A 23790-nucleotide genomic window follows, 5' to 3' on the forward strand; every position below is an offset into this window, starting at 1 on the left:
CTCACTGACTTTTCTGCATAGGCTGGCTTTGAACCATGATCATCAGATATCAGCTGCCTGAGTAGCTAGAATTATAGGGGTGAGCTACTAGCAACTATCTATGACAATAAGGTTAATGATGCACATTTATTTAGGTTTTGCCATGTGCCAGACACTGACCCAAGCTCTTTCCATCAGTAGCTCATTCCATCCTCATAACCCCTACACAGATGAGGAACTGTGATACCAAACCCAAGATCAGAATAGGAACAAGAGCAAATGCCAGAGCTCTCTTTTGCCCAAATCTCATAGCTACCATTTCTCAATAAATTGAAAATTCTGTGGTGAATGATACTGTAAACAAAAATGAATTTTTTAAACTCCATAGAATGTATGTTTCTTCAAGTTCTCCTAACCATTTTTTTCTGAGCTTTTCTTTCTGAATACAAAGTGGTTTCTGGACTTCAGCAATAACCAAATAACACTTTTTACCCCAGATCATTATATTGGTTGGCAGACCTATTGTAACCTTGTGCCACCTACAGTGAATTGAAGTATTTTTCTAATTGATTTCTCACTGCTTACTGAGAAACAGAGCACCCCTTTCGCCGATCTCATAAATAATTCCATTTCTCTATGTCAACATTAATTGCACTTACCTCATGTTGTCAATCTCTCTCTCTCTCTTCTTTTGCAGGTGATGTCATTGTCTATATTAATGAAGTGTGTGTCCTTGGACACACTCACGCAGATGTTGTCAAACTTTTCCAGTCTGTGCCTATTGGTCAGAGTGTCAACCTGGTCTTGTGTCGTGGCTATCCTTTGCCCTTTGACCCTGAAGATCCTGCTAACAGCATGGTGCCACCCCTTGCAATAATGGAAAGGCCACCTCCAGTGATGGTCAACGGAAGACATAACTATGAAACGTATTTGGAATACATCTCTCGGACCTCACAGTCGGTTCCAGATATTACAGATCGGCCACCTCATTCTTTGCACTCCATGCCAGCTGATAGTCAGCTAGATGGCACGTATCCACCACCCGTCCACGACGACAATGTGTCTATGGCTTCATCTGGAGCCACCCAAGCTGAACTTATGACCTTAACCATTGTGAAAGGTGCCCAGGGTTTTGGCTTCACCATTGCTGACAGTCCCACGGGACAGCGGGTGAAACAGATACTTGATATCCAGGGATGCCCTGGCCTGTGTGAAGGGGACCTTATTGTGGAGATCAACCAGCAGAATGTACAGAACCTGAGCCATACAGAGGTAGTGGATATACTGAAGGACTGCCCCATCGGAAGTGAGACTTCTTTGATTATCCATCGAGGAGGTAAGACCAATGCTGGCTCAGCAATTTCCATAGGAGGGCCATTTGTAATATTCAAGTAGAGGTTTCTGTAGGCCAGAATAAAACCATGTTTGTTTGTTTGTTTGTTTAAAGGAGAGGTAGATGAAAGTAAAACAAGAAATTAGGACATTGTTTGGCTGAATTTTGGGGAGCTGTCTTTTCCTAATTTACATCAAGTACCATGGTTATAGTGCTTGAAGTCTTAGCAACATAGTAATTTGAACATAGTAATTTGAATCCCCAACTGTATTCTGTTGCAAAATGTGTTTTTGTGAGTCAGGTATACCATTGATTTAAATGAGACATCTACTTTTCCAATGGAGGCAATACTTTGAATTGTGGGTAGGAATCCAAGGCAGCTGTTGGAAGCTGGTTCAACTCCAAGCCCAGGTGTGGTCCTGATGATGCCCATGAGGAGCTGTGTTACTGTAAAAAGTCTCTTCTCAGCATTTGGAATAGGGTTGTTCCTACCCACTACCGTGAGTTATGCCTCCTGCCTGGGGAAAACAAAAAGCTACAGAGCAGAGTTGGGATGAAATTCTGTGCTGTTGGAATATGAAAATAAGCGATGGAGAACACGGTAGAAGCTCTGATTCCTAGATGGTTCTTCCCTCTACCTTCTTTGGGACACAGCAATGGAGCAAGGCAGAGGGTCCCTCTTCCTCTATCTGCTACTGAGCCACAGAAAGAGACGATATTCCCCACTTACCTGTCAAATGAAGTCCATGAGCTTCAGCTGTGTGGTCTGTGCCATTGGATATCGACAGCCCATGCTGGAGGATTGTGTTCTTTGTGTTGAATGACCCACAGGAGACGTGGGACTGGAAGCAGGCTGTCTGCTGATCTAAGCTAATCCTAAAGCTTTTGCAGAGGTGAATCTGAAGAGCAGAACTGTGAGGAACTCATGCATGAAGAACACACGTGCTGCAAACATATGTAGTTACCTACTCCAGAGCAGCCTGCAAACCCTTGCTGTGCCCAGTGCAAGTGAAAGAAGTGAAAGCTGAGAGAATCACCATTTGTGATATATGGGGTCCTCTCTGGAGGGGTTTTTCCCTTCCAGGATGGGTTACATAGGCTATTGATTCACCAAAGATAATGCATTATAGGAAGTGTCCTGTGTCTATATTAAGAAGAGAAATAAATATGCTAAAAATAATCATCTCAGATTGACCTTTTAAAACCAACCACTTACAAAATAGCTGTGAACTTTGAAAATTAAATTTTGATAGTGCGTTTTTTCTGTTTTTAAAATTAAAACAAATATTCCAGATTAATATCCACCTATAACAATGTCCCCCCCAAATCAAATTTTTGGAGCAGGTGCTTGGTATCAAATGGCCCAAATGAAAATCACTGTGCAATGTCAGCTCTGTGGTTCACAGAAACAAATTTGGACACGTAGGAAATAGCTGCTTTTAAAAGCATAGCGTACCAGGAAAATGCTTTGAGAGCCTTTGTACCGTTGCAATTTGAGCCTTCCAGAAAACATTTCCTGTATGCCTACATGCACTGTCCTCCCTTTTCCTTTCCCCCTTGCTCTCGCTCTCCCATCTAACCATCAGGTAACCCATGTTTTCTTTGTATTTTGTATTTGCAGGCAAGTGACTTACTTTTCAATTTTGGCTGGTGTAGAAATGAAGAATGTATTGCTTTGTGTTGTTTAAAGTCCTTCTAGAAAAAAAACTCTCTTGAGTTTCCCCAGATTCCTGCATTTTTTTCCTCATCTCTCTGAAATTAATAAGAAATAGTGCCATGTTTGTGATGAAAGTTTCTTTAGTTATCATATTATAGGTTATGCACTACTGCTTATGACTTCATAGACCTTCAAGAGCAAAATCATGGGTCTAGGTCTTTATATCAGATACATGGTTGGGTGTTTGTTTTAAATTGTTTACTTTTACAATGTAACACTTACATGGTTTCACTTTTTAAGCAATAATCGAAAAATGTGCAATGAAAAATAATTATGTGTCCTATCCCAGAAACAGAGATTTGTATATAGGCTTCCAGGAAGTATATACTCTCCTATGCATATGAAAGTTTATGTAACATATTTAATATAGATAGGATAATATTGTGCATGTATAACTGGCTTTCGATTTTCCTCATTATAAGTAGGTACTGGGCTTTTCTAAGTTAAATGTTTATGATCTCTAAGTAGTTGTATAAAAGAGCTTCTATTCAACAGAGCAGTTTATGAACACAGTGCATCTTGATCAATATCACCCCTCTCCTCCTTCTTCCTTTCCCCCAAGCTCTAACTCTTCCCTCAAGTTTCTTAATTTTGCAAGATATATATTAAAATGTATGACTGCATTTTCCCTCCTTCCTCTCTTCCTTTTTCTTCCCCTCTCCTCTTTATTCCACTCTATCATTTGAGTACTGTTTCCTGGTACTTATTTTATTAATCCGTTGAGTTAACCTCTCTAAGGAATTATATTATTTGAGTTCTCCCCTGAACCATATTTCAATTAATGCGTTGCGAATACCACCTTGAAGTATTTACTTATGACTTTATAAATTAATGACAGTTTCCATCTATGAGAGAAAACATTCATCTTTTGTCTCTTCCAATTTGATTTATTTCACTTAACATAATTTTTTTGAAAATGATGTAATATCCTTTCAAATGGATGAGTAAAATTCCATTGTGTGTGTGTGTGTGTGTGTGTGTGTGTGTGTGTGTGTGTGTGTGTGTGTGTTACATTTTCTTGGCCCATTTGTCCATTGAGAGGCATGTGGGCTGATTCACAGTAGTGAATAGTGATACAATGAACAAGGTTGCTCCAGGTGGCTTCACTGTATCCAACGTCATAATGTTTTGGTAAATGCCTAAGAGTGGTATTGCTGGATCATAAAGTAGTTCTAAGTTTAGTTTAGTTTGTTTCTTTTTTTTTTACCATTTTTTAAATTTCATATTATTGTTAAGATGATATACAGAGGGGTTACAATTACATATGTAAGGTAGTGAGTATGTTTCTTTTTCAATGTATATAATATAAATTATATAGAGGGGTTACATTACATGAGTAAGGTAATGAGTACATTTCATATCAAGTATTGTTACCCCCCCCTTAGTTTTTCCCCTAATATCCCTTCCTTCCCCACCTCCCAACTCCTCTCTCTACCCGCTCCCCCAAAGTTGTAAAGTTCATTTTCAACATACTGTCTTGTACATTTCATTGCTGCAATGGGTCAACCTATATCCTTATTTCAGCTTTTTGTTATTTCCCTTCCCCTCCCTAAATTAGAAAAACGTATATACAAGATGCAGGGCACCAGAATCAAATACAGTGAACGCAGGGTTATACCATGGGGGAAGAACATACAAAAGAAACAAAAAAATCACATAGTACAACAGCAATAAAGATAAACCCTCTTGTGTCCTTATCTTGGGGTTCATTTCACTGCATCATTTTATATGATCATATGTACATAGCTTTTGACCTTTTCTGCTTGCCCTAGACATATACTGGTTAATGCAAATAAGGGAAACTATGGGACCTATGTTTCTTTGGGCCTGGCTTATGTCACTTAATATGATTTTTTCCAAGTCTTTCTATTTCCTAACAAATGGGGCAATGTCATTCTTTCTGATGGAAGCATAGAATTCCAGTGTGTGTGTGTGTGTGTGTGTGTGTGTGTGTGTGTGTGTGTGTGTTTGTGTGTGTGTATCTCACATTTTCGTGATGCATTCATCTACTGAGGGACATCTAGGTTGGTTGCATATCTTAGCGATAAGAATAAAATGCTGTAATAAACATAGTTGTGCTGGTAGTTTTAGTATAGCCTTGTTTGTAATCATTTGGGTAAGTGCCCAGAAGTGGGATTGCTGGGTCATAGGGGAGCTCTGTGTGAAGTCTTTTGAGGAACCTCCATTCTACTTTCCAAAGTGGTTGAACAAGTTTACATTTTTGGCTATATCCCCTCTAGCATCTGTTCTTATTAGATTTCTTGATTATAGCCATTCTAACTGGGGCTAGGTGAAATCTCAATGTTGTTTTGATTTGCATTTCTTTTATGGCCAGAGAAGTTAAGTACTTCTTTATATGTCTATTGGCCATTCTTATTTCCTCTTCAGAGAAGTCTTTCTTTAAGTCTTCAGCCCACTTGTTGATGGGGTGGTTGTTTCTTTGAGAATTTGGTGTTGGAGAATTTAATTTTTTGAGTTCTAAGGATATTTTAGATATGAGACCCTTGTCTGTTATATGGGTGAGGGAAGATCTCCCAATCCATGGGCTTTCTATTAATCTTGCTAGCTATGTCCTTTACCATGCAGAAGCTCTGCAGTTTCATGCAATCCCATTTGTCCAACCTTTCTTTGATTTGTTGTGTTTCTGGGTCTTTATTAAGAAATTTCAGCCTCTGCCAAGGAGCCCCAGAATTTCTCCTATTCCTTCCTGTAATGTTTTCATGGTATCTGCTTTTACTTTGAGGTGTTTAATCATTTGGAGTTGATTCTGGTGCAGGGTGATATATAAGGACCTAGTTTTTGTTTTCTACAGGCGTTTAAACAATTTTGCCAGAACCATTTACTGAAGAGACCATCTTTCTTCCATTCTATTTTTTTTAGCTCCCTTATCGAAGATTAGATGTCTATCGGTCTGTGGGTTCATTTCTGGACTTTAAGTTCTATTCCATTGGTCCTAAGATGTGTGCTTGCACCATTACCAAGCTGTTTTGATTATTATGGCTTTGTAGTACAGTTTGAAATTTGGTATTGATATTCCTCCAGCATAGTTCTTTCTGCTGAGGATTGTTTTTGCTGGTCGTGCTCTTTCATTGTTCCATATGAATTTTTGGGTTGCTTCTTCTATTTCATTGAAGAATGAGGTTGGGATATTGATGGGTATTATATTGAATTTATAGATAGCCTTTGCAGTATTGCCATTTTCACGATGTTAATCCTCCCAATCCAGGAGCATGGGAGGTTTTTTTTCACTTCCTTAGTTCTGCTTTAATTTCCTTTTCCAGGTTTTTAAAGTTTTCAGCATAGAGGTCTTTAACTCCTTTAGTTAAGTTAACTCCTAGGGATTTTATTTTTTGTGGGGCTATTACAAAAGGAGCTGCTTTCCTGATTTCAATTGCACTGTCATACAGAAAAGCCATTGATTTTTGAGGGTTGGAGCTTGTCAAATGCTTTTTCTGCATCTACTGAGATAATTATGTGGTTCTTATCCTTGCTCTTGTTGATGTGATGAATTATATTAATTGATTTTCATATATTGAACCAGCTTTGTATTCCTGAAATGAATCTTGTTTGATCATGTATGATTTTTTTGATGAGTTGTTGAAGTCAGTTGGCCAAAATTTTGTTGAGAAGTTTTGCATTGAAATTAATCAAAGAAATGGGTCTATACTTCTCTTTCTTTAGTGAATCCCTGCCTGATTTTGGGATGAAGGTTATGATGACTTCATAGAAAGAATTTGGTAGTGAACTTTCACTTTAAATTTCACTGAAGAGTTAGAGGAGTCTTGGTGTGAGTTTTTTGAAGGCCTTGTAGAATTCAGCTGTAAATCCATCCGGTCCTGGGCTTTTTTTGGGTGGGAGGTCTCTTACTGTTGTTTCTATTTTGACACTTGATATGGGTCTGTTAAGTTGGCTTAAATCATCTTGGTTTAGTTTGGACATGTCAATATCTGCTAGAAATCATCCATTTCTGCCAAGTTCTCAAACTTATTAGCATAAAGGTTTGAGAAGTATTTCCTTATAATGTTCTGAATATCAGTTGTTTCTGTGATGATGCTTACATTCTCATCTATGAGTTTGTTAATTTGGTGTGTTCTCTTCTTTTTCTGGTATGATTTGTAAGGGTCTGTCAATTTCGTTAATTTTTTCAAAGTACCAATTTCATTTTGTTGATTCTTTCCATGGTTAATTCTAATTCATTTAATTCTGATTTAATTTTAATTATTTGTTTCTATCTACTGGATTGGGGTTTAGGTTGTTGCTCTTTTTCAAGGAGTTTCAGGTGCCTCATTAAATTGTTGGTTTCAGATCTCTCCAATTTGTTGATGTATAAACTCAGAACTATAAAGTTGCCTCTGAGTACTGCCTTTGCTATGCCCCAGAGGAGTTGCTAATTGGCGTGTTCATTTTTGTTAAATACCAAGAACATTTGAATTTCCTTTCTAATCTCTTCCATGACCCACTGGTGATTCAACAGTATGTTGTTCAGCTTCCATGTGTTACAGGACTTTCTTTGGTGGCATTTGATGGCAAATTCTAATTTTATTTCCTTTTGGTCTGAGAGAATGCAGGGCATAATTTCAATGTTTCTGAATTTGGAGAAATTTTCTTTGTGACCTAAAATGTGGTCTATTTTAGAGAATGTTCCATGTGCTGCTGAGAAGAACGTGTCTTCTGATGTTGTTGGGTGAAATATTTGGTAGCTGTCTGTTAAGTCTAGTTATCTATGCAATTGTTCATGTCCGAGTTTTCTCTGTTGATTTTTTACCAGGTTGATCTATCCAGTTGTTACTGGATAGATCCAGTGAGGATAGTGATGTGTTAAAGTCCCCAACAATTAATGTCTTTGGATCTATGTGAGATTTTAGGGAAAGTAGTGTTTCTTGGATAAATTTGGGTACTCCGTTATTTGGTGAATAGATATTTAGAATTGTAATATCCTCCTGAAGGAGAGATCCCTTAATTAGTATGTAATGACCTACTTTATCTCTTCTTGCTAATTTTAATTTGAAGTCTATTTTATCTAATATTAGGATTGCAACTTGCGCCGTTTGCTTGGTAGGTTTTATTCCAGCATTTCACTTTCAGAATATGTTTGTCTTTGTGGGCAAAGTGTGTCTCCTGAAGGCAGTATATAGAAGAATCTCCTTTTTGATCCAACTAGACAATCTATGTCACTTAATTGAAGAGTTAGGTCTACTAATATTGAGAGTTAGGACTGAGAGGTGTTTGGTAGTTCCAGCCATGTTACCTGCCTTCTTGGGGGCTGTGCCAACTGGGTTCTTCCTATGCTTCTTGGATTTTCTATTTGTGGGCTGTTTCTTGGCCTTTATCATGCTCTTGTTGGTTTTCTATGTGTAGGACATCTTCAAGTATCTTTTGTAGAGCTGGTTTGGTGGAAATATATTGTTTCAATTTTTCTTTGCTGTGGAAGGTTTTTATTTGTCTTTCTGTTATGAAGGAGAGATTAGTTGGGTTCACTATTCTTGGTTGATAGTTGTTGTCTTTAGCGTGTGGCATACAACATTCCAGGATTTTCTTGATTTCATTGTCTCTGCTGAGAAATCTGAGGTTATTCTGATTGGTTTCCCTTTATAGGTGATTGATCTTTTCTCCATGATAGCATTAAGGATCCTTTCCTTACTCTCAGTTGATCCTATGCAGATTACAATGTGACAGTGGGATGTCCTGTTCTAGTCTGGTTTGTTTGGGGTTCTGAAGTCTTCTTGTATCTGAATGGGCCTATCTTTTTGTGTGTTTTGGATAAGTTCTCTGCTAGAATCCTGTTAAATAAATTTCCTAAATCTTTAACCTCTGTCTCTTGGCCCTCCTCTACAGCCATTAGCGTTAAATTAGGTCTTCTGATGGCATCTTCTAAATGTTGAATAGGTCTATCATATTTCTTTGATTATCTTGAATACTTGTCTGTTCTTTCTCTATCATGTCTAGTCTGTCTTCAATCCCAGAGATTAGATCTTCTTCATGGCCTAACCTACTGTCAAGACTTTCTACTTTGTTTTTTATTTTTCTTATAATTGGTCAGATTTGATGGCTTCAAATTGTTTGTTGGAGTTTGTTTTAGATCTTCTATGGACTTCTTTACCTCCTTAATTTGGTTTTCAGTGTTCATTCTCAAATCCCTTAGTTGATAGGCTATAGTTTCATTGGACTTCCTTTCCTTCTATTGGACATCATTCAGCATTCCCTTTGTGGCCTCATGGATTCCTCCAGCTTTCTGTTCGTGGATTCCATTAATGTCTCTATTAATCTTTGTCTATTCTCATCCCACTCACACAATTCCTTAATTAATCTTTGATTAGCCTCTTCACACTTGTGAAATTCTTGTATTAATCTTTGGTTAGCCTCATCATACTCACACATTTCTCTATCATGCTCACATAGAGCCCTTTGCAGCTTTTCCATCTTTTCATTCAGCATGTTTACCAGTAGTGTTTGCAGAGCATTTGGTGATCTCTCCACTGGATTATTCATTAACTGGTCTGTTGCCTGTTTATCATGAGTGGGAGTTGAGATACCTGGACTTGCCATCTTTCTTGTGTTTCTCTTGCTTGTTTTGTCCATTTGAGTATGAAAGCTAAACCAATTCCAAGGTAGAACACTATTTTAAGGCAAACATCAACCAGAGCCCTGCAGTTGCACAAATTGTTTGACACAGTCAAAATGAGTACAGATACAATATAGTTCAGCAGATACAATCTAGTTCAACAACAAACAAGTAGGGATCAATGCACCAAGAAAATCAAAGAAGGAGTCAGCAGACCAGAAATTAATAGGTTTAGAGAGAATTGTGAGGAAAAATTAAGATTAGAGGAATGTGGGGAGGGAAAGAGAGAGAGGGAATATAACCAAGACCTAAACACAAAGAGATGAAAAGGATTGAAGGAAAGGAAAAGAGAGATACAGAAAAAAGAAAAAGGAAAAATAAAAAAACTTTTAAATGAAACACTTAAAAATTACGTAAGTATAAAGAGATAAGAGATAATACTACAATTAAAGGAGTTAAGGCTGAGTAATCAATATATGATTTAAGAAATACTACTACAATTAAAGTATTTAAGGCTGATATTTTGTGAACTGAGTAATCAATATGTGATTTAAGTATGCACACAATGAAGGATGAGGTCTAATAGTTGAAGATGGGTATATATCTGGGGATGAACAGAACAATAATTAAGTAAAGCAAAAACAACAAAAAGACCAAAAAGGAAAAGAATAAAACAAGAATTAAAAAAAAAAACCTGAAATAAAAATGATGAAAAAATAGAAAACAATTTTTTTAATTTTAAAAATTAGGTAGAAAAAAGAGTTCTTCAATTTTTTTGTGGGGGGGTCTCCCCTGTGTCCATAACCAGTCTCTTGATGGAGTCTCTGGTTTGCTTGTGGTGTTTGGTTTTCCTGTGGCTTGACTGGTTTCTTAAATCAGTTTGTTTGAACAAGCAGAATGAAACTCTGCCTTACCAGAGACTTTATGACCCTCCTAGTGGGAGTGCAATATGCTTTGAATATCACAAAAGAGGGAGATGGCTGTCTCCTCTATCTTGGAGTTGTTGTGATGGGGCTAGGTTGTGGGTAGGGTTGAGGCCTGTCAGCAATCAGTAGCTTTTTCCTGAGGGGCTAGCTCCTGAGACACTCACACAGCCCAGTCTGGAGCCATTCCCAGGATTTATGTGTATTAAGTTTCCAATTGTTTTCTTTTTTTTGTATATATTTTTAATTGTAGAAATACTATACAGAGGGGTTACAGTTACATAAGTAAGGTAATGAGTACATTTCCTATCAAGCATTGTTACTTCCTTCTTTGTTTTTCCTCTACCATCCTTTCCCACCCCTCCTCCCCAACTCCTCCCTCACACCCCCCTCCCAGGTGAAGTTGTAAAGTTCATTTCCAACATAGTGTCTTGTACATCTCATTTTTACAATGGGTCAACCTGTCTCCTATTTCACCATTTTATTATTTCCTTTCCCTTCCTCAAATTAGAAAAATGTATATACAAGATGCAGGGCACCGGAATCAAATACAGTGAAAACAGGGTTATACCGTGGGGGAAGAACATACAGAAGAAACAAAAAAAATTACATAGTACATTATAAATACATTAAAAACAACAGCAAGAAAGATAAAAACCACTTGTTTCCCTATCTTGGGGATCATTTCACTTAGCATCATCTTTTTCTTTTACCCTCCTGAAGCTAGGTCTGCTGCCCGTGCTTCAGTGGGGGTGGGATAGCCTCTGGCTCTGTTTATCCAGAATAGAAAGTCACTGCTCCATGGGTGGAGCTACCTCTGTCTGGGAAGGGCAACTTTCCCCTGGGTGGAGCTGAGCCCTGCAGGTCAGGTTTCTTTGACCTGTTGAATGGCTCCTACTGTTTTCTTCCAAGGCCTGAGTTACATGCTAGCTGCTCTGGTCTAGTCTTTGTATCAAAGATGGAGTTCCTCTCTGGTGGTGGGGGAGGGGCTACTTTCCCACCACTGCTCCATGAGGAGTGAGGAGTCTTGGGAGGGACTCACACCTTTCTCCTGGTTTCTGGGCTGTTCACAGTCTAAGTGTCTTTGGTAGCAGGATGAAGATCTCTGCTCCTTGTCAGTTGTTAGCCGTGAGTAGAATCTGCTGACACACCACCTCTGACGCCTTTGTCCCAGGCTCTCTCTGTTGATACACAGCGGACACTGGTGAGTGCTCAAATCTGTCTCCTTAACCAAGCTGCCTGAATTTTTCCTCTCTGGCCAAACTCTCTGTACTATGATGGCACACTTGGTGTGACTCTCTAGCCTTGGACTGTTCACTGGAACACTAAAACTGTTTTCCAGGCAAGAGTTTGTTTAGCCCCCAGCTTCTCCTCTGCCATCTTCCTCCACATCTTCCTCCAGGTTCCCCTAAGTTTAGTTTTTTGGGGAACTTCCATTTTGCTTTCCAGAGCAGTTGAATGTTTACATTCCCACCAACATTATACGAGAATTCCTTTCAGCCACATTCACGCCAGCATCTATTATTGTTTATACTCTTGATGATGGCCATTCTAACTGGGATAAGATGGAATCTCAGTGTTGTTTTGCTTCACACTTCCTATATGGTCAGAGATGTTGAACATTTCTTCACCTGCCTGTTGGCCCTTTTGAGTTCTTCTAGAAGTCTCTATTGAGTTCATTTGCCCATTTTGTAATTGGGTTGTTACTTTGAAGCTATTAAATATTTAACATTTTAAACATACACCATATAGTGTAGTGGATACACTCTGAAATTTGTCAGTTGTAGTTTTTAATTTATTGTTTAGCTAAAATAATGTAATCCTGTAACAACCACCATAATCCTTGGAACATGCATCATTCCAAGCCCTCTGAGTCCTTTTGTTACTTCTCCATCTCCTACCTACAGCCTGGGAAATCACAAGACTGCTTGCAGAATAGTTTTTCCTCTCTAAAATATTATTAAAATTAAAACTATACAATAGGAAGGTTTTACTTAAAATAACATTATTGAGAGTTACCCAAGAGGTGCATGTATGGATAGTTTGGTTTTTGTTTCTACACATGGACCTTTATCATCTGTTCACAGTAGGTGAACATCTGAGTTGTTTTTACCTTTGGGCTTTAGTGATTAATATTGCTATGAACATTTTGATTCAAGTGTTTTCTTATGCATGTTTTCATTTTTCTTGGATGGTGTTGTTAGATCATATGAGAAGTACATATTTTATTATAATATCTGTGTATATTTATATAGACATAATTTTAAAGAGAATTTGTTGAGGCTTCGTGTGGTATATCTGTAACTACCCCTAGAGGAGAGGAGGATTTCAATTCAAAAAGTAACAAAAACAAACAATAAACAAACCAGATATGATTGTTCACACCTATAATCCTGCCTACCTCCTCAGGAAACAAATATAGGAAGTTTATGTCCAAGGCTACTATGGAAAAAAGCATGAGACCATATCTTGGGGAAAAAAAAGGGTAAAGCAAAAAGAGCTGTAGATGTAACTCAAGTGGTAAAGAGCTTGCCTATTAAGCGTGAGGTCCAGAATTCAAAACTCACTACTAAATATGTTCATAGTTTCTTAATGTTATTTTCAGATTATCTGTTTCTAATGTGCACAAAAGCACTTGATTTTTGCTTTTGGTCTTGCACACTAAGTTTGTTGCTCACTTTTTAGATCTGAAAGGTTTTTGTAGATTCCATAATATAGTCTACATAATGATGATGTCATCTAGTAATATGCTTTTATTTCCTTTCCAATTTGTATGTCCCTGAATTCTTTTCCTTGCCTTTTACTCTAAATAGAACTTCCTATATGAAGCCAAGTAGAAGACAAATGAGCAGACTCTTTAATTCATTGTAATTTTAAGGAAAAAGCATTCTTCTTATACAGTTGATTGTGATCACAGGTATAGGGCTTTTATATGTCCTTTGTCAAATTGATAACATTCTCTTCTGCTTGATGAGGATTTTAATAATCACAGGGTCTAGGATTTCATCAAACAATTTTCCTGCATCTATTGAGATAATCATGTAGCTTTTATTCTTTATTCTGGTGAGCTTGTGTGGGATAGAACATGACTTTTAGATGTGGTATTAAGGCTGTATTCCTAGGATAGTCACACTAGGTCTGTATAATTCTTTTTATGTGCTGTTATTCGATTTGCTTTTATTATATTAAAGATATGTGGAAATTATTTTGAGGTTTTCTTTTCATGTGATATCTTTGCCTGGCTTTGATGCTAGGATGAGAGTGGCCTCATGAAACTCATGTCACACACCAACCCACCTCCACCACTTATAATATTTGTCCTTAAAAGTTTCATTGAATTCACCAGTAAAGCTGATTAGATGGGAAGTTTTTGCATTACAAGATTTTTAAATTCTTAATATAATTTCTTTTTAAAAAATTTAGCTGTATTATGCTCTTTTTTTTTTCATGGGACAGTTTTAATGTTATGTGTATCTATGCATTTTATAATTTATTTTAATCTGTTAAATGTGTGTATGCACGTGTGTGTGTACACGCACTAATCCCAGGCTTGAACTCAGGGCTTGGGTGTTGTCCCGTAGCTTCTTTTGCTCTAGGTTAGTGCTCTAACACTTGAGCCACAGCTCTATTTCTGGGGAATTTTTTAGTGATGAACTGAAAATAAGAGTCTCACAGACTTTCCTGTCCAAGAGAGCTTAGAATCACGATACCCAGACCTCATATTTCTGAGTAACTAGGATTATAGGCATGAGCCACCAATGCTTGACTTGGGAATATTTTCTTTCACAGTCAACTTTGGCATCCACTGATTTTAGTTTTTTGTTTTTATGTTTTAGTTTCAATATTCCACTCTACTCTTTATAATTTCCTTTATTCTACATACTTAGTGTTTGATTTACTCTCTGTCTTCTTGACATAGGCACCTTTGATCAATTATTATAGTAGTCTGTTTCTAATGAAAGCACTTAAAGCTATAAATTTCACTCTGAACACCACTTTAGCCAAATTCTATAAATTTTGAAATGTTATACTTTTCCTTTTTATTTGATTCAAGATATATTACTTGTAATGTCTCTTTGGCCTCCTGGTTACTATTTCCTTTTCCAGCAATTGTAATTTACAAGTTCTTTTTCTAATAATTTCTAAATATTTTTGTAGATATCATGTTTTACATGATTGCAGCTCTTTTAAATATACTAAAATTTGTAGAAGGGCCTGGTGCTTCTCTAATTTTGCCTAATTTATTTTTGGAGTGTTTTAAATATCAGTTCAGAATTATGTCTCTTTTTAATTGTTATTTCATCAGACATTCGTGGATTTTTTCATTTCTTTTCATCTTTTTTATTACTAAAATGATATCTTTATAATGTATCTCTGAATTGCAGTGTAGATCTACAATATAGATACATGCTTTTTCACATCAATAAATATTTCCTAAAAGCATCTCTGTCTTAGAATTCTTTTTTTCTTCTTTCTTTTGACTTCAGAGATAAATTGATAAAGATGACCAAACCCTTTTTCTCATGAAGTTGAATTCTATTGGAGGTAGAAAAATACAAAATAAGTGTAATGAAAGTGTGCTCTGTGCATTGTTAAACATAATACTGGCTATTCATTTGAGATTAGTATTTACTATGATAAGGAAACACTAAAGGTCTTTTGTTAAGAGCTTGCAATTCTCTCTCTCAAACACTCTCTCTTTCTCTCTTGCTTTATCTCTCTATTTTCTCTTTTTAGCTCTATTTTTATCTCTACTTATTTATGTTGAGACCTAGTCTCACTATGTAGTCAAGGCTAGCCTGGAACTGATAATCCTCCTGCCTCCATCTCTTTAGTCCTGGTATTACAGATGAGAGCTATCATACTCACCTAAAGTGTGCAATTCTTTTTTCTTTATCAAAAGTAGATAATGAGGGCCAGGTATGGTGGCATATGCCTGTTATTGCAACTACTCCAGACAATACAAAATATTGATATCCTATATGACAAAAAAATAAATAAAAGCAAAGGACTGAAGACTTACATTGTAGATCTTTTTGCCTAATGAGAAAGAAGCCATGAGTTCAAATCCCAGATGTTTAAAAACATGGATAAATATTTTTTATCAAAAATATTTATGATGGACTATGGGTAACATGCCTTCTTAGCAAACACAAGGCTAAAAGTTTAAACAAACCCCCATATGGCCAAAACTTTTTGGCATGTATTACACTAATCATGATTTTCTTCTTTGACTTATACCATGATGAATTAGAAGATTTATTAGTATTGAATTATCTTGGAATAGACTGTATTCACCCTAAACATAGTATTTATCATGTACTCCTAAATTCTGTTTGCATATAATTCTGTATCAATACTAAGGCATGATATTGGTCTAAAATTTTATAAGTTTTTACTATCAGAATTAAACAGTCATAAAAGCAATAACATGCCTTTCTCTGCCATGAAGCATCAAATTATCTAGTTCCTGAAGACATAATATTTTTATATTATCTAGTTCTGGTGTGTTGGGTTTTATTTTTATGTGTTGTTTAGCTTGGTTTGGTTTAGTTTGACTTGATAAGGAGAAGGAAATGTTTACAGCTTTGTCAATTTCTTCTAGAGTGATTAATCTTTAAAATTGTCTTTTCTGGGTTTCATTTTTATAACATTATCCTAAAAACTTACCTCTTTTATTCATGTCTTCAAATATATTCTAATAAAATTATATTGAATGTCCTCTATTTTCTCCCAATTTCTATTTTAACCTAAGAATATTTCTTTCTAGTAGGGTATTATTTATCAAAAAATAAAGAATTTTATAAATAAAGAATTTTACTAAAAATATAAGAAATCCTTTCTCTTTTTTTTTCTTTTTCTTTTTGTTTTCCAGTCCTGGGGCTTGAACTCAGGTGCTGGACACTTTCCTGAGCTTCTTTTGCTCAATGTTAGCACTCTACCACTTGATCTACAGCAACACTTCTGGCTTTTTCTGTACATGTGGTACTGAGGAATTGAACCCAGGGCTTCATGCATGCTAGGCAAGCATTCTACCACTCAGCTACATTTCCAGCCCAAGAAATCCTTTCTTATTAATTCTACTTAATTAGATTAATTTACTTAGATTAATAATTCAAGAAGCATACTACTTCATAAGTAGTACTCAGCCTGCTATGAAACAGGGTGTCGTTGTTGATTGTCAGTGTCATTGTATTGTTGATATCAGGAGTGAAACAAACCCAGAATGATGGCTATCATCAAAGCCTCTCATATATTTTACTAGTATTGAGATTACAATACAAATTTCCTACTTAACTTGCAAACTACCATAAATTGAAATTAAAAGGGGCTAATGTGACTGAATCTAAGTAGAAGAGAAAAGGGGTATGGGAGGTGAGGTCTAAGATACTATAGGGGTTGAAGGGACAGATGATGTGGTCTTGTGTAGAAAGGACTTTGAATTTCACTTCTGAATAAAATGAGCAGAGGTAGGAGCTCTGCCTTAGGAGCAGAGGAGCCATATGATATAATAGGTTCTCACTAGCTACTGTGTTGAGAATAGACTGCTGGTGAGCAAGGCCAGAAACATGGATGAGCAATTCCAAATAAGAGACAAAGAAAGCTTTGGAGAAGGATAGCAGGACTGGAGGTGGTAACTGTGAATAAATTTCCAAGGAAGAGCCACAGGATGTTCTGGTAGACATGATGGGAGATAGGAGAGAAAGGAGAAAAGACTGCAATGTTTGGAACCTGAGCAACTAGATGAGAGCTGTCCTTTATTGTCCTGGTGAGTGTGTTGGATGGAATAGCTGTGGAGCACTAGAGTGGGGACATAGAGTCTATGTCAAGCTTGAGATACCTTTTAAATATGCACATTGAGATGGTTCATGTATGGAAGTAGTTAAAGCTGGAGACTGAATGAGAACATCTAGGAAGTGAATGCAAATAAACAAAAGGAAACCTTCAGAGGGCTGAGGATTTGGAGAGCATGCACAGCAAAATGCTAAAGTAATATGTCTTGTGAGAAAGGAAAGGAAACAGAAGGGTTTCTTTCAGCCTTTTGAAGGAAAATTACTCAAAATGGGACATACAATTAATTATGTCGTGTTAACTCAAGACCGAAAAGATTGAACTTGACAACAGTATTGGTTATTTTGAGTTAACATGACCATTAATGTTAGTTAGGGGAAAAAACTGATTTTTTTTTAATTTGCTTGAAAAATTTGTGTAAAATCAATATTCATGTTTTGGTCACAAGAACTTTGTTCTCTTGTGCTGGAATCTGTAGTGTGATTACTTTGCATGAACTATGATTCTAGAAATATTTGAGGTAAGGAGGATTACTGTTGCATTTTATTATCATCCTGGATTATCTTTATTTTCCTCCGTTCAGCTCCTAGAAAGCCAACTTGTTTTCATTTATTAAACAATTCCTATTTGTTGCAATAGAAAAATTCTGCAAATAGTTACAAAAAGAATTGTGCTTCTCACACATGCACATGTGCACATACACACACACACACACACACACACACACACACACACATACACATACATATACACAAAAGTAAAAAAAAAAAAAAAAGAATTGTGCTTCTCAGCATTTCATGTATCATTTGATTTAGGGCTTATGAAAAAGAAAATGATATCCACTGTACTTAGATTTTTTTTGGAGATAAGTTGTTCGTTGTGTATGTGTGTGTGTGTGTGTGTGTTTTGTCGGTCATGGGACTTGAACTTTGTGTCTGGGTGCTATGCCTCAGCTCTTTGGCTATGACTCTACCACTTGAGCCACAGCACCACTTCCAGTTTTCTGAGTGGTTTTTATTGGAGATAAGAGTCTCACTGACTTTCCTGCCTGGGCTGGCTTTGAACCGTGATCCTCAGATCTCAGCCTCCTGAGTAAGATTACAGGCATGACCCACTGGCACCCAGCTGATAAGTCGTTTTTTTCAACCAACTTTTCATCAGTAAGTTTAAGTACCAAAAAATAAAATTTATTGGCAGAACTCAGGGCCTCACACTTGCTAAGCAAGCATTCTACTGATTGAGCCATGTCTCAGTCCTTTATGTTTTATTTACTTTTCAGAAAGGGTCTCAAGCTTTTGTTTTAGACTAGCTTTAGATTGAAGTCCTTCTACCATTGTTAAGATTATGAAGAGGAATCACCATGCTTGACTAGTTCTTTCAGATAGGCTCTTGCTAACGTTATGATCAAGGCTGAACTCAAACTCTGGTCCTCCTATTTTCATCTTTCAAGCAGCAGAATCAGAGTCATGAGCCACTGTGGTTGGGCCTCAAATTAAAAAAAAAAGTGCCAGTCCTCGGGCTTGAAACCATGCCCTGGGGCCAGTACCTGAGCTTTTTAGCTCAAAGCTAACTCTCTACCACTTTGAGTCACAGTTCCTCTTCCAGCTTTTTGGTGACTAATTGGAGACAAGTGTCTCATGGACTTTCCTGGCTGGTTTCAAACCATGATCCTCAGATCTCAGTCTCCTGAGTAGCTAGAATTGCAAAGGTGAGCCACTGATACCCAGCTCAAAAACAATTTTTTTGGGGTCTGGTCATGGGGCCTGAACTCTGGGTCTGGGCTCTGTCCTTCAGCTCTTCAGCTCAAGGCTAGCAGTCTACCACTTGAGCCACAGTGCCACTTTTGGCTTTTTTCTTTTTTGCTTATGTGGTGCTGAGGAATCGAACCCAGGGCCTCAAGCATGCAAAGCAAGCGCTCTACCACTGAGCCCTTCCCAGCCCTCAAAAAAATTTTTAATTGTAATTTCTCCTTAATTCACAACTACTGTGTGCTATAGTTTCCTCACATAGACACATAACATCAGCTAAATAATGGGTTAATGTCACAATTTCTTCTATTTAAGTATATTTGTTGGCTACTTCTAATTATAAATTGAAGAACAGGCAGCAGAAATGACTATAGATGGCAAATCCAATGTATATGTAGCAGAATAAAACTTTATTATTGCTTTATTCATAATCTGTTATTTACCAGACTGGTGACTTTAAAACTATCTTAAACACAAAGAAGGTTTGTATTCTTGGTGAAGATTTACACTCATAACAGTCACTACTGTAAATGTAAATAATTGCTTTAGTGGAAATTTATTGCAACTACTGGCTTTTAAAATACTTAATTTTAAATAGTTAATTCCTTTCAAGAACAAGGACTAAATCTTACTTAGCATTTTTCCCTCAGAAGTTGGCATGCAGACTTTTTAAATTATTTTATGTTATGACATTTATTACATTAGGAAGAGAAAGTCACAAAACAAGCCAGGAAGATGTATGTGTGACTGAAGTAATGCAGCTGAGTGAACAAAAATGAACAGTATTATTTTTCTATGGATTTTCTTATGTCTAGATTTTTATTAATTTATTGACTTATTGAGCCAGTCCTGGGGCTGGAACTCAGAGCCTGAGCACTGTCCCTGAGCTTCTTTTGCTCAAGGCTAGCACCCTACCACTTAAACCACAGTGCCACTTCCTGCCTTTTCTATTTATGTGATACTAAGGAATCAAATCCAGAGCTTCATGCATGCTTGGCAAGCATTCTACCATTAAGCCACACTCCCAGCCCCTATGTCTAGACTTTTAAAGTAACCTTACCCAACTCATATCTGATTGATCACGTTACAAAGTCTTTCCCTAATTTGTCTTTTTTCTTCCTTTTTGTTCATTCCACAAATCTCTCAATTGTTCTAAATATAGAGACAATGAACAAAGTAACTTCTTGCTGTGGACTTTTCTTTACCTCTAATGAGTAACAGCATATTAATTCTCTAAATTAATTCACCAATCATACCATTAGATGACTATAAAAATTGTTATACAAGAACATCTTCAGAAAAAAGTTTACGGACTTTCTGACATCCAGTGAAGAAAAGCTCATTTAACTGAAATTAGTGTACCAAGTTCTAGTATAATCTCTATTTCTAACTCACATGGCCATTTTGAGCACATCGTATGAGTAGTCTGGATACCAGCTCCTTATTTTTAAAGTAAAGATAAGATCGACTGAATATCTCTATATGTTCTAAAAACAAATTCTCTAACTTTCTCAAGGTTTCCAAATCCCAAGCTTATTTAGTTATAACTGTATATCCATTCATTTTGTAAAGAATAGTTCATTGTGTATCAGTCTGTCCTGTCTCCCTCTAATCCATAGTAGTGATTTCCTTGAGTTCATCATCTTAGGTAAAACTTGTAAAATGTCTGAGGAAATAAAAAGTAGTAATGATGGTTTTAGCAATAATCTTCTAAGTAAAGGAAGATGATCAAATGTACTATTAGATAAATGTGTTCAAAGAGTTAATATAAATGACTTCTTTGATTTTTCTAAGCCAGAAGAAGGGTGGTTTTCTTTTTTCCCCCTTATTTATTATTATTATAAAGGTGATATACAGAGGAGTTACAGTTGCATAAGCCAGGTAATGATTTCTTTTTGAACAACATTACCCCCTTCCCTCACTGTCTTCCAGTTTTTCCTTCTCATCCTCACCCACAAGTTGTATAGTCATTTCAACATATTGTCTAGTGAATACCATTGCTGCATTTGTTCACCCTTTGTCCCTCCATTTCTGTGCTCCCCTTACTTCCTGAAAGACAGAAGTGAACAAACAAGAGAAAAAGAAGAAAAAGAAAAAAATCTTGTTTCCATTTCCTAGAGTTCATATGAATAAATATCAGTTTATATGATCAGAAGCACATAAGCATTGTGCCTTTGTATTCCTCTCCTGAGTATCCTCCTTTTGTTTCACTATGTTCCTGTATAATTTATCATATTCCAGTGGTTTTTTTAAATCTATTTTCACATGTGAAAGAAAACATGCTCCATTTGTCTTTCTGAACTTAGCTTACCTCACTTAACATGATTTGTTCTAGGTCCATCCATTTCCCTGCAAATGTCATAACTATTCTTTCTAATGGCTATGTAAAATTCTGGTGTGTATAAGTACCACATTTTCTGGATCCACATATCTATTATAAGCCATTTACACTGTTTCCATCTTGGCTATTGTGAATAGTGCCACAATGAACATAGATGGCCAAGTGTCTTTATGGTACCCTGGATTGTGATGCTCTGTGTATCAGATGCGCAGCAGTGGTATGGCTGGGTCATAGGGAAGATCCCTATCTAGTTTTTTGAGGAACCTCCAGACTGCTGTCTAGAGTGATTGTACTAGGTGTAGTAGGGTTCCTATTCCCCCACATAGCTGCCAACACTTGATGTTAGAATTTATGATGTTGGACAATCGAATTGTGGTGAGATGGAATATCAGTTATTTTGATTTGCATTTCTTTTATGATGAGAGATGTTGAGCATCTCCTCAAATGTTGCTTTGCCATTCTTACCTCTTCTTCTGAAAAGTTTCTCCTTAGCAACTTTGCCCATTTAGTGATTGGTTTGTTAGCTTTTGGAGATGTTAGTTTCTTGAGCTCCTTGTATATTTTGGATATTAGGCCTTTGTTGGATGTATTGTTGGTAAAGATCTTCTCCCAGATTGTTGGCTGTCTTTCTAGTTTAATAACTGTGTCCTTTGCTGTGCAGAAATGTTTTATTTTGTTGTAATCCTATTTGTATAAGTGACTTTTCAAAGGCGACAAAAATTGTATGAGTTGTCCTTTCATTGAGACTTTAAGAACATACTATGTAGCTCAACTAAAAATAACTAATATACAATGAATTTTTGAAATAGATCTCAAATTCTCCTATTCTACAAATTCTAATGCTTAAAGAACAATAAGAACTTACATTTCTCACTGTCTGCCCTATAGTATATTTTGGAAACTATGTCAACCATGCCAAAAATGTGCTCTCCCTCTGGAGGTCCAGTTACTTCCACGTAAAAGCAGAAATTTAAGTGGACCAATTCAATTAGACTTATATACAAAAGAGCTCCAGATGGTCACCTCCAATGATTTTTGCCACATTGAAAGTTGAATCATACTGCTCTTATTTATTGAATAAATAGGCTCTTATTTGTTGAATAAATAAATGAAATCACCTACAACTCTATCTTGTTATAAAACATTATAAATTGGTGTTCATCTTTTTCACATTGCAGAATACAAAACCATGGACTTTTAATGAATATAAATTCCACTAAAAAGTGCAAATGAAAATAACTGCAGTTATTACACCACATTAATATAAGTTATGCTAATTGCCCTAAAATTTAAAGAAAATGTATTATGTTTTGCCTATCCTTCTAATTAACATTATTTCACAATGTGTGGTACATTTATGGAGAAGTTCATAGTGCATTAGTTAAATCAGTTTTACATTTTCAGAAGAGTGAGTTTTAATAAGCACTTTAATACATTTAATATGCTTTCACATTACAAAGCATTTTCTGCTCATAGATTACACCAAGTTGTATCACAGTAATTATTCTATTTAAAATTTCAAATAAAATTTAGTGAAGGAAATCAAAATGAATCCATTTTAACTGGATGGTTCTAAATTGGGGACAAATAATACATTTACCTATATATTATTTTCATGCATTAAAAAGTACACAAAACACATGTTTCAGCAATGTAACTTTTAGGACTACTAAATCCCAAGTGCCATTTGACACGTAAATAAACGAAAAATGAATATATTCACGTATATTAAAATAAATTAATTAAATTCAATAGCTGAAGCTAACTTAACATGACATCATCCCAATTGCTTATAGGTAAATTCCTTTCTGTTATTCCTCATAAACTAGCCCATCCTTTTATTTCTCCATTCTGGTCAAAGGAAAAGTTAAAGGTCTTCTATTCAAAGACACTAACTTGACCTGGATCCCTTCTCTCCCTTCTCTCCATTCAGTGAGCTGCTTCATCAGTGTCCTCTTCACCATGGACAAGCTTAACATCCCTTATCTTTGAGCATTTTAGCTTTAGCTCATATGCCCCAAATTTAACATTCATTGAGGATCTTGTGTTGATTCTGCATTGTTCTACAATGATGGTTCTTCCATTCTCAGCCAACTTGCTTGAAAGATCTTCTCTGTATGTACTCATTCATATCCTACCTAATTTCATAAATCACTTAAGGTAGTTTTCCCTGGAGAAATGGGTTTCACATAATATCTGCACTTATTTCCCTACTTTGTACCTCCTAACATACTTCTTGCTGTCTTGTTTATGTTCTTTTTTAAAAATATATTTTTATTGTAAAGATACTGTACAGAGGGATTATAGTTACATGAGCAAGGTTTGTTTATGTTCTTACTGCACTTGTACTTTCTGATTTTAACAAGGCCTTCCTATTTATCAGATAATATTTCTT

General features: G+C 36.3%; 1 protein-coding gene across 1 annotated transcript in view; it reads left to right on the forward strand.

Moving 5' to 3' along the window:
- Positions 1-23790, forward strand: part of Magi2 (membrane associated guanylate kinase, WW and PDZ domain containing 2) — a 1359346-nt gene that overhangs the window by 1121307 nt on the left and 214249 nt on the right. Inside the window, exon 11 of the mRNA XM_042684528.1 lies at positions 677-1315. Within this exon, the coding sequence (XP_042540462.1) occupies positions 677-1315 (639 nt within the window). The remainder of the gene's footprint in view (positions 1-676; positions 1316-23790) is intronic.

This window comes from Dipodomys spectabilis, unplaced genomic scaffold, assembly GCF_019054845.1.
Source record: "Dipodomys spectabilis isolate Male_0828 unplaced genomic scaffold, ASM1905484v1 ptg000089l, whole genome shotgun sequence".
Taxonomy (NCBI): Eukaryota; Metazoa; Chordata; class Mammalia; order Rodentia; family Heteromyidae; genus Dipodomys; species Dipodomys spectabilis.